We start from the raw sequence: 12,541 nt of genomic DNA, 5'->3' as shown, positions 1-12,541 counted from the left end.
GAGCAGGAATGACCAAATTTACCATTTTATGTGTGCTACAGTCCATGTATTTTGAGTGATACGTGATTCCGAGGGGTTTTGATCAAAAGTTTATGTGGGCGTCCGTCAACACCTTATTAATAGTGTGAGTTGGTCCTGAGGGGCAAACGTCTGTAATTTCAAGTTCAAACAAGGCCCATAACGGAAATCATGACCAAATTTACCATTTTACGTGTGTTGTAGTCCATTGATTTTGGGTGATACGTGAGCCCGACAGTTTTTTGAATGAAATTTTTTGTGGGCATCCGTTAAGACTTATTAATGGCATAAATTGGTCCCGAGGGGAAAATGTCTGCATTTTAAAGTTCAAACAAGGCCTAGAGTAGGAATGACTAAATTTACCATTTTATATGTGATATACTTCATGGATTTTGGGTGATACGTGATCCCGATGGATTTTTGACCGAAATTTCTTGTGGGTGTATGTTAAGACCTTATTAATGGCATGAGTTGGTCCCGAGGGGCAAACGTCTACATTTTAAAGTTCAAACAAGGCCCAGAGCAAGAATGACCAAATTTACCGTTTTACCTATGTTCTAGTCCATGGATTTTCAGTGATACGTGATCCTGACGAATTTTTGGCCGAAATTTTTTGTGTGCGTCCATTAAAACCTTATTAATTGTGTGATTTGGTTGTGAGGGCAAAAATCTGCATTTTCAATTTCAAATGAGGCCTAGAGCGGGAATGACCAAATTTACCGTTTTACGTGTGCTATAGTACATTGATTTTGGGTGTTACGTGATCTCAATGGGTTTTTGGCTGAAATGTTTTGTGGGCGTCCGTTAAGACCATATTAATAGTCTGAGTTGGTTCCGAGACGCAAACATCCGCATTTTCAAGTTGAAATAAGGCCAAGAATAGGAATGACCAAATTTACCATTTTACATGTGATATACTCCATGGTTTTGGGTGATACGTGATCCCGCTGGATTTTTGGATGAAATTTTGTATGGGTATCCATTAAGACCTTATTAATGGCATGAGTTGGTCCCGAGGGGAAAACGTCTACATTTTAAAGTTCAAACGAGGCCCAGAGCAAGAATGACCAAATTTACCGTTTTACTTGTGTTCTAGTCAATGGATTTTGGGGGATACGTGATCCTGACTGGTTTTTGGCCGAATTTTTTTTGTGCGCCCATTAAAACCTTATTAGTTGCGTGATTTGGTCGTGAGAGCAAACATCTGCATTTTCAATCTCAAACGAGGCCTAGAGCGGGAATGACCAAATTTACCATTTTACGTGTGCTATATTACATTGATTTTGGGTGTACGTGGTCCCAATGGGTTTTTGGCTAAAATGTTTTATGGGCGTCCGATAAGACCATATTAATAGTCTGACTTGGTTCCGAGGCGCAAACATCTGCATTTTCAAGTTCAAATTAGGCCAAGAGCGGGAATGACCAAATTTACCGTTTTATATGCCCTACAGTCCATGTTTTTTTAGCGATACGTGATTCCGAGGGGTTTTGATCAAAAGTTTTTGTGGGCGTCCATCAACACCTTATTAATGGTGTGAGTTGGTCCTGAGGGGAAAATGTCTGTAATTTCAAGTTCAAACAAGGCCCATAACGGAAATCATGACCAAATTTACTATTTTACGTGTGATGTAGTCCATCAATTTTGGGTGATACGTGAGCCCGATATTTTGTTGGATGAAATTTTTTGTGGGCGTCCGTTAACACCTTATTAATGGCGTGAGTTGGTCCCGAGGGGTAAACGTTTACATTTTAAAGTTCAAACGAGGCCTAGAGTAGGAATGACCAAATTTACCATTTTACATGTGATATACTTCATTGATTTTGGGTGATATGTGATCCCGATGGGTTTTTGGTCGAAATTTTTTATGGGTGTTCGTTAAGACCTTATTAATGGTGTGATTTGGTCGTGAAGGCAAACATCTGCATTTTCAATTTCAAATGAGGCCTAGAGCAGGAATGACCAAATTTACCGTTTTACGTGTGTTATAGTACATTGATTTTGGGTGATACATGATCCCAATGGGTTTTTGGCTGAAATGTTTTTGTGGGCGTCCGTTAAGACCATATTAATAGTCTGAGTTGGTTCTGAGGCGCAAACTTCCGCATTTTCAAGTTCAAATGAGGCATAGAGCGGGAATGACCAAATTTACCATTTTACGTGTGCTATAGTCCATGAATTTTGGGTGATACATTATCCCGACGAATTTTTGATCGAAATTTTTGGTGGACGTCCGTTAAGACGTTTTAAATGGAGTGAGTTGGTCCCGAGGGGTAAACGCCTGCATTTTCAAGTTCAAACGAGGCACAAAGTGGGAATGACCAAATTTACCGTTTTACGTGTGCTATATAGTCCATGGATTTTGGATGATACATAATCCCGATGAATTTTTGGCCGAAATTTTTGTGGGCATCTGCTAAGACCTTATTATATGCGTGAGTTGGTCCTGAGGGGCAAACATCCGGAGTTTCAAGTTCAAACAAGGCCTAGAGCGGGAATGACCAAATTTACCATTTCATGTGTGCTATAGTCTATGAATTTTGGGAGATACATGATCCCGAGAGGTTTTTGGCCAAAAAATTTTGTGGGTGTCCATTAAAACCTTATTAATGGTGTGAGTTGATCCCGAGGGAAAACGTCTGTATTTTCAAGTTCAAATAGACCTTGAGCAGAAATGACCAAATTTACCGTTTTACGTGTGCTATAGTTCATATATTTTGGGTGATACGTGATCCCAATGGATTTTTGACCAAAATTTTTGTTGGTGTCCATTAAGACCTTTGTAGTGGCGCAAGTTGGTCCCGAGGGGCAAACATTTGCATTTTAAAGTTCAAACGAGGCCCAAAGCAGGAATGACCAAATTTACCGTTTTACATGTGACATAGACCATGAATTTTGGGTGATACGTGATCCCGACTTGTATTTGACCGACATTTTTTATGGGCGTCCGTTAAGACCTTATTAATTGCCTGACTTTGTTCCGAGGGAAAAACGTCTGCATTTTCAAGTTCAGACATGACCAAAAGAGAGAATTACCCAATTTACCATTTTAAGTGTGCTATTGTCCATGGATTTTAAGTGATACGTGATCTTAACTTGTTTTTGGCCAAAATATTTTGTGGGCGTCTTTTAAGACCTTATTAATTGTGTGACTTGGTTCCGAGGGGCATACGTCCACATTTTCAAGTTCAAACATGGCCAAGAGCGAGAATGACCAAATTTACCGTTTTACCGATGTTTATATTAACTAAATAATTTAAATTTAATAGCTAAAATTCAAATTAAAATATATAGTACTTAACTAATTATATGCAATAAAAAATTTATTTGAAATACAAGAGTTAGTTTTCATTCCATACTAAATATTATAAATTATACTAGTAATTAATAGTCAATGATGAGTTTGTACAAATTATATAAATCCAATTTTCAGTGATCTTATGGCCTATTTCGAAAGTTTCAGTTGGAAAAAGCTTTTCCAAAATTAATGCAATCATCTATCACGAGTTTCTCAAGTAGAGAAAATTATTTTGTATATGCAAACATATTACATGCATAATTATAGTGATGTAAGTACGTATTTCTAAAACGAAAGCTAAATAATTTAATGTCCAAAAAACAAATGCATTAGTATTGTCCACAGTGTGAATATGAAAAATAATTAAGGGGGGGGGGGGGGAATGAATCATTTTTGAAGTGGTCTCTTAATTATATTCTAGAAAAATGTTTCATTTCTAATTACTCTGAACTTGGTGTTTTTAACATTTCTCCTAAGTTAATATGCATTCACCCAAAATCACAAATTTCTCTTGACTTTCCACATTCTTACATGCATTCTCACTTTCTTAATTTTACCTATAAAATGATGCTAATCACAATCTAATTTTCTTCATCAATATTTGTCATATCTCATAAACAATATGGTCATGAAGATGAATACTCTTTTTTCAACATTTGTCTTTTTAACATTTTTTCATCTTTCTTTGATTTCTTGTCGCAAAACAATTAGTTATCATGTTGGAAATGGCTTCACTCTTGACTTTATCCACCGTGATTCTCCTCTTTCACCCTTCTATAACCCGTCAAACACTCAATCAAATCGCCTTAGAAATGCCTTCCATCGATCATTTTCACGTGCTTCTTTTTTCAAGAAGAGTTCCCTTGCTACTCTCAACACAATTCAATCAGATATTTCACCAATCCCGGGTGAATACCTCATGAAATTATCAATTGGAACCCCCCCGGTTGAAATTGTAGCTATAGCTGATACGGGTAGTGACTTAACATGGACGCAATGCATGCCTTGTGAAAATTGTTTCCAACAATCATCACCTCTTTTTGATTCGAAGAAAAGCTCTACTTATAAAACTGTGGGGTGTAATGTTGAAGTATGTACATCACTTGAGGGTTCATCTTGTGTGAAAGGAAATGTTTGTGAATATCAAATGAGTTATGGTGATCAATCACACACTATTGGTGACCTTGCTTTTGATAAATTCACTTTTCCTTCTACTTCTGGTGAAAATGTTGTGATTCCTAATGTTGCCTTTGGTTGCGGTCATGACAATGGTGGAACGTTTAATAATTATACGTCTGGTATTATTGGTTTAGGCGGTGGTAAAGTTTCAATGATCAACCAACTGGACAAAGAGATAAATGGGAAATTCTCTTATTGTTTGATCCCAATTCCATTTGACTCATCAATTAATTCAAATATTACAAGTCACATCAACTTTGGGAGTAGTGCCATTGTGTCTGGTCCTAATGTCGTTTCAACTCCCTTGATAAAAAAGGAACCATCCACATACTACTATCTCAACTTGGAAGGTGTCAGTGTTGGAAATAAGATGTTGAAATTCAAATCTTCTAAGACTTCTCCTTCTGATAATGCTAGTGGTGGTGATGGTCAAGCTGGTAACATTATAATCGATTCTGGCACTCCATTAACACTTTTGCCTGACGATTTTTACTCGAATTTGGAATCAACATTGGTGAATTCAATTCGTGCTAATAGGAAGGACGATCCATCAGGGACTTTCCATCTATGTTACGAGTCTCAAAATGGTACTATCGATGCTCCAACAATTGTTACACATTTTACAAATGCGGATTTAGAGCTATCGCCATCGAGCACGTTTGCAGAAATTGAGCAAGGTTTGGTTTGTCTTACAATAGTACCTGCAGATGAAATTGCTATATTTGGAAACTTGGCACAAGGAAATTTCTTAATTGAATATGATCTTGTGGCAAACAAAATCTCCTTTCAGCCTACAGATTGTACAAAATACTAGGCTTGTTTTGTTGGTTTATTATCAGAAAATATAAATGTTGTTAGTTCAATACTTAGTAATTGAGATCTTTTAATTTTGTGTTTTCTTAAGCTAATATACCACCAGAGGAAATGTGCCTTGGAGGCGGGTTTGAATTGGCCTTTTTAAAATAACTTATTATAAGCTAAAAGCTAAAAGTCATATTGTAGTTTTTAGCTTATTTTTGATCTTTTTCAAACACCATGAAGAATTAAAAAAGAGTTATTAAAAGTCAAAGCACCTAAAATAAATCCATTCAAACACCCTCTAATTAGTTTTACCTTGCTAATTTAAATGAGGGACAAACCCTTCAACATACTCTTCCATGTGACCTTAAAAAGTTGCCTCTCTTTTTTTTAAAGTGAAACTAATCGAAATTTCAGTATAGAATCTAATTAATTAGATATTTGCAATATTACGAATTTTACTAGATTTTGGTGCATTCTACTTTGTTCATGGCAGGACGATCGATAGAGTTCGTTTGAATGATCCTTCTATGTGTTGAGTCACTTCCTTTTTTCTTTCCCAACAGGACCAAATTTGGAAGAAATAACTAACTTTCATTGAAGTCAAAAATAACAATTAAAACTCTTTACTTTCTATTAACTTCATCATTAAGGTACACCCTGACAATATTGACATTGAAATCACTCAGCCAATAAATATCCCTCTAAACTACTTCAATTCCTCATTACCTCAAATTGCTAGAAAAAGGGGTCACATAAATTGCTAAGGGACTCAGTTTTCCAATTAGGAGAAATTGCTGCAAATTAAAACTTTTGGAATGATCAAATTGAATAAATGAAACACATTAACCATATAAACTGTTGTGCAGGAATAGAAACACATTTTAAAGATATTGAAATTTCTTAGCTCGTACGTATTTGTTAGATATTACTATCTCCATTTAATTACAAAATTAGCATGAAGATTAGATGTAAACTACAATCTCTTTGAAATTGAATATTAAAATTTCAATAAAAAAATAAATAGCGGAGGTTATAACCCTCACAACATGAAGTATTAAAATTTAATTGTTGAGGTTATAAACCCCCACAAAATGAAATAGAATCATTTATCCAACTAAGATTACGGAGGGTACGGGAGTTTCAGCAACCCAGCAACAGTAAATTGTGGGGGTTTAAAACCCCCACTATTTGTAATTTTAACCCCCACAAATCGACATTTATTTTGTAATGTCTAATATATCCATGTATTTTATGTAAAGTGAAAGTCAACTTTACGAAATGTCCCACTTCATACTCTAGTATTTGATAGTTAATGGTAACAAAATCTCACTTTCTCCCCTATTACATTTTTTTTTAATTAATTAGACTTGGACATACAATTTGCTACCTATAATTAATGGTATGAAAATCTCACTTTCTCCCCAATTACTTTTTTTTTATTAATTAGACTTGGACATACAATTTGCTACCTACAATTAATGGTAAGAAAATCTCACTTTCTCCCCTATTAGTTTTTTATTAATTAATTAGACTTGGACATACAATTTGCTACCTATAAAATGGTACTTAACATTGCCTCCTCTTCATCATTTTTCAACCATGGAAATTAATACTAAAGCTTTCACTCTTATGTTGGTTCTTTTATCGTTCTTTCATCTTTCTTTAGTTTCTGGAAGTAAAAGTGTAAATGGCTTCACTCTAGATCTTATACATCGCGATTCTCCTCTTTCACCTTATCACGATCCATCAAACACTCCATTTGAACGCCTTCAAAAGGCCTTCCATCGGTCATTCTCCCGGGCTTCCTTTTTTGGGGGAAAAAGTGTTCCTTCAATCCAATCGACTCTTACACCAAACGAAGGTGAATTCCTCATGAAAATATCCATTGGTACACCCCCAATAGACACTTTTGTCATTGTTGACACTGGTAGTGACTTGACATGGACACAATGTGAGCCTTGTGATAATTGTTTCAAACAATTGACACCTATTTTCAATCCCAAGAATAGCTCTTCTTATAAAACTATTGGTTGTCACAATAAACTTTGTCAAAGGTCACGATGTAACAATAATACATGTAATTATTTAGTGATTTATGGTGACCTATCTCACACTAGGGGTGATCTTTCAAGTGAAACTTTCAGATTTGCTTCTAGTTCTGGTAAAAATGTTTCAATTCCTAACATTGTGTTTGGTTGTGGACATGACAATGCTGGCTCATTTACCAATGTCACTTCTGGTATCATTGGCTTAGGTGGTGGCAATGTCTCAATTGTCAACCAAATGCATCATGAAATCAAAGGGAAATTCTCTTATTGTTTCATCCCACTGGAATTATTGTTAGATAGTTCCAATGCAACTAGTCACATCAACTTTGGTGACAATGCTATCGTGTCTGGTCCTGGCATCATTTCAACTCCCATCTTTAAAAAGGAATCACCTACATTCTACTATCTAAATTTGAAAGGTATCAGCATTGGAAACAAGACGTTAGAATTCAAATCTTCTTCGATTTCTCAACCCGGTTATGATCCATAGGCAACATTGTAATTGATTCTGGCACAACGTTAACTTATGTGCCTGATGGTTTTTACTTGAATTTGGAATCATTGTTGATGCGTTCGATCAATGCTACTAGGAAGGATGATCCTTTTAAGAGACTTGATTTGTGTTATGAGTCTAATGAGAATGGTACTATTGATGTTCCAAAGATTGTTGCACATTTTACAAATGCAGATTTAGAGTTGTCAACTTCAAACATTTTTACACAAGTGGAGGAAGGTATAGTTTGTTTGACAATAGTGCCAGGAGGAAATCAAATTTCTATTTTAGGAAATTTAGCACAAGCCAATTTTCTAATTGGATATGATCTTAAGGCTAACAGAGTGTCCTTTAAGCCTACAGATTGCACTAAGTACTAATGTTTTTTTAGCAGCTATTCAAATTTTAGTGATCAATTCTTGATTTCTTATATTTACTTGCATTTGATGCTTACCAATAGAGATTATATTTTTATTGTGTATTCAATGAAGGAAAATGAAATCAAGAAGTGACCTTTACAAAATCTCAAGATTATAATCTGAATTACTTATTCCACCTTCTATATGAAAATATTGTCTCCATCTATTTTTACTTGTCCATGTTTGATCTGTTATTTTCAAGATCATAATTCTATTATGTGTCTCTGTCTTATTCCACCATACCCCTACCTTTGTTAGGATAGTGATCAATGAAGTCGGTTAAAAATCATGACGTCTTAGAGTTAAATGAGAGACAAACCCTTCAGCATATAGTCCATGTGACCTTAAAAAGTTACCTTTTTTTAGTGGAACTTATCGAAATTCCACTCGCTTAGATCTAATTACTTAGATATTTGTAATATTAAGAATCTTACTAAATTTTGATGCATCCAGGTATGTCCAGATACATATATTTCGGGATACATAAGGTCAAAAATAGGTATAATTTATTCTAGATACACTGTATCCAAGTGGATTCACACGTATCTAGGAAATATAGACAAATCTGCTCACCTCCCTCCCATCTTGCTCGCCACTTTCCTATGTATATGATACATGCGAATCACAACTAAATACATACAGATACATGTGTTTCGTGTGATTCACATGTATTTGGGATACATGACTATCTTTCTCTCCATCTTGCTTGTCTCTCTGCCTATTTAGTATATCTGGTAGCAAAAATACATGTATCTTGGTGTATCTTCCTCAATATATTATAGAAAACTCTTAATTAATTATAAAATACATAATTATTTAAAAGTATAAGTAGAACTAGTATATATGGTATGAATGTATGTCTAATAAGGTATTTTCCCCCCTTTTTACCCCTTCAGACCCGACCAAATAAAAATAACTTAATCCATCTTCTACTCAGTCATAAAATGGATTTGGGTCGGATTTTAGTAAAATAGGAATTGAGTTTTTTTTAATTGAGTCAGATCTGTAATTAGATAGTGATAATATACATGCATAACTTTTTTAACGTGTATTGCGAGAAACATATTAGTTCATTTTCCCAAATGATGACTGTTATAAAGTCAATGGATTGTATTGCATGAATATTTTCAGATAGTAGAAAGTTCATGGATTTTATTAGAGTAAATTTTAGGTTTAGCAAACATAAAAATTATATTTGTATGTTATAACTATAGTTTGTATAATTGCGCTCCATAACAAATTTTATGTTTGCTATGGCTATTAATATGTATATTTCGGTATAAATATACAAAAGATCAATTGTATAATTTGTTTCGGTATACATATACAAAAGAATCAATTGTATAATTTGTGTTTGTATAAAGTGAAAAAGAGAGAAAGACAAAAGAAAACTGGGCAGGGAAAGATCTGTATTTGTATAATTATAAGTGTATAGGACGAAAATATATGTATTTATATTTGTGTATACAATTTTCTCTCACTTTATACAAACACAAACACAAATTATACATCTGTGTTTGTATAAAGTGAGAGAGGCGAGTGAGAGTGGCGAGCGAGATCTGGGAGAGTGGCGAGCGAGATTCTCTGGGGAGAGAGGCGAACGAAAAGATATGTATATATACAGTTTTCTCTCACTTTATACAATCACAAATGCATATTATACATTTGTGTTTGTATAAAAGTGAGAGAGGCGAGGGAGAGACTGTCAACGAGAAAACGAGAGTGGCGAGCGAGAATTTCAGGGAGAGAGGCGAATGGCAACAATTTGCTATGGGTTGCAACTAAATCAAATTGTGGTTATAGCATTTAATTTGAATTAATAATTTGCTATTTTACTCAATTTTACCATTTTATTATACTCATTATTATTAGTAGAAAATATGGAAGGTAAATATAAGGAGTATATATGGCATGATCAAATAAAATCTAATATATCCATGTATTTTATGGAAAGTGAAAGTCAACTTTACAAAATGTCCCATTTCATACTCTAGTATTTGATAATTAATGGTAACAAAATCTCACTTTCTCCCCTATTACATTTTCTTTAATTAATTAGACTTGGACATACAATTTGCTACCTATAAAATGGTACTAAACATTGTCTCCTCTTCATCATTTTCCAACCATGGAGATTAATACTAAAGCTTTCACTCTTATGTTGGTTCTTTTATCATTCTTTCATCTTTCTTTAGTTTCTGGTCGTAAAAGTATAAATGGCTTCACTCTAGATCTTATACATCGTGATTCTCTTATTTCACCTTATCACGATCCATCAAACACTCCATCTGAACGCCTTCAAAAGGCCTTCCATCGGTCATTCTCCCGGGCTTCCTTTTTTGGGGTAAAATGTGTTCATTCAATCAAATCGACTCTTACACCAAACGAAGGTGAATTCCTCATGAAAATATCCATTGGTAGTCCCCCAATAGACACTTTTGTCATTGTTGACACTGGTAGTGACTTGACATGGACACAATGTAAGCCTTGTGTTAATTGTTTCAAACAATTGACACCTATTTTCAATCCCAAGAATAGCTCTTCTTATAAAAGTATTGGTTGTCACTATAAACTTTGTCAAGGGTCACTATGTAACAATAATAGATGTAATTATGAAGTGAGTTATGGTGACTTATCTCACACTATGGGTGATCTTTCAATTGAAACTTTCACATTTGCTTCTAGTTCTGGTAAACATGTCTCAATTCCTAACATTGTGTTTGGTTGTGGACATGACAATAGTGGCACATTTACCAATGCCACTTCTGGTATCATTGACTTAGGTGGTGGCAGTGCCTCAATTGTCAACCAAATGCATCATGAAATCAAAGGAAAATTCTCTTATTGTTTTGATCCCATTGGAATTATTGTTAGATAGTTCCAATGCAACTAGTCACATCAACTTTGGTGACAATGCTATCGTGTCTGGTCCTAACGTCATTTCAACTCCCATCTATAAAAAGGAATCACCAATATTCTACTATCTAAATTTGGAAGGTATCAGCATTGGAAACAAGACAGTTGAATTTGAATCTTCTCCAATTTCTCTACCTGGTTATGATCGAGGCAACATTATAATTGATTCTGGCACAACGTTAACATATGTGCCTGATGTTTTTTACTTGAATTTGGAATCGTTGTTGATGCGTTCGGTCAATGCTACTAGGAAGGATGGTACTTATGGGGGACTTGATTTGTGTTATGAGTCTAATGAGAATGGTACTATTGATGTTCCAAAGATTGTTGCACATTTTACAAATACAGATTTAGAGTTGTCAACTTCAAACATTTTTACACAAATGGAGGAAGGTATAGTTTGTTTGACAATAATGCCAGGAGGAAATCAAATTTCTATACTTGGAAATTTGGCACAAGCCAATTTTCTAATTGGATTTGATCTTAAGGCCAGCAAAATGTCCTTTAAGCCTACAGATTGCACCAAGTACTAATGTTTTTTTTAACAGTTATTCAAGTTTTATTGATCAATTCTTGATTTCTTATATTTACTTGCATTTGATGCTTACCAATAGAGATTGTATTTTTATTGTGTATTCAGTGAAGGAAAATGAAATCAAGAAGTGACCTTTACAAAATCTCAAGATTATAATCTGAATTACTTATTCCACCTTTTATATGCTATATTGTCTCCATCTATTTTTGCTTATCCATGTTTGATCCATTATTTTCAAGATCATATTTCTATTATGTATCTCTGTCTTATTCCACCATACCCCTACCTTTGTTAGGATAGTGATCAATGAAGTCGGTTAAAAACCATGACGTCTCAAAGTTCAATTCGAGCAGAAACAAAAAACAATAGATGAAGAGATTTCCTCCCACCTATCCTAGCTTTGGTAGACAAAGTGACGTGATACTTGTTGCATGTGGGAGGTAGAGGTATTCTGTGGAATTAATCGAGTTGCACACCATCCTAGATCTTTAATATTTAATTTCATTTCATTTGATGATACTTCCTATTTTTGTATCTTTGTTTGCTCAAAGCAGATATGAAACAAAGGCTATGAGTATTCAGTTAGCTTCGAAGATTAGTCAAATTTACACTCAATAAGCAAAAAGTGTGCCATAAATAGAGGTAGAGGGAGTAGTATACACCAAGAATTATTGACTTTCACATTATAACAGGATACATAATATTAATCTCAAACAAAATGATACATAATAGTTTCTCTATGGGGAAACCAAAACACACAATTCTGTGCAGAGTTGGCTTTCCCTTATTGTGTTACATATTTGATACACTTCTTCAATTCCATATTTTTCTTTTTT

General features: G+C 34.5%; 1 protein-coding gene and 2 pseudogenes across 1 annotated transcript; all 3 read left to right on the top strand.

Moving 5' to 3' along the window:
* The first annotated feature begins 3,942 nt into the window (after positions 1-3,942).
* LOC125814655 (aspartic proteinase CDR1-like) lies at positions 3,943-5,307 on the top strand. The gene has a single exon (XM_049494127.1). It carries the CDS (start codon positions 3,943-3,945, stop codon positions 5,305-5,307), a length of 1,365 nt encoding a protein of 454 aa, XP_049350084.1.
* A 1,586-nt stretch (positions 5,308-6,893) lies between these two features.
* LOC125814332 (aspartic proteinase CDR1-like) lies at positions 6,894-8,215 on the top strand (annotated as a pseudogene).
* Positions 8,216-10,382: 2,167 nt separating this feature from the next.
* Positions 10,383-11,703, top strand: LOC125814331 (aspartic proteinase CDR1-like; annotated as a pseudogene).
* The last annotated feature ends 838 nt before the right edge of the window (positions 11,704-12,541 follow it).

The sequence above is a fragment of the Solanum verrucosum genome, unplaced genomic scaffold, assembly GCF_900185275.1.
Source record: "Solanum verrucosum unplaced genomic scaffold, falcon-dt-bn FXZP01000268.1, whole genome shotgun sequence".
NCBI classification, from domain to species: domain Eukaryota; kingdom Viridiplantae; phylum Streptophyta; class Magnoliopsida; order Solanales; family Solanaceae; genus Solanum; species Solanum verrucosum.
Note: the sequence above shows the minus strand (reverse complement) of the source record. Positions and strands in the feature narration are given on the sequence as shown.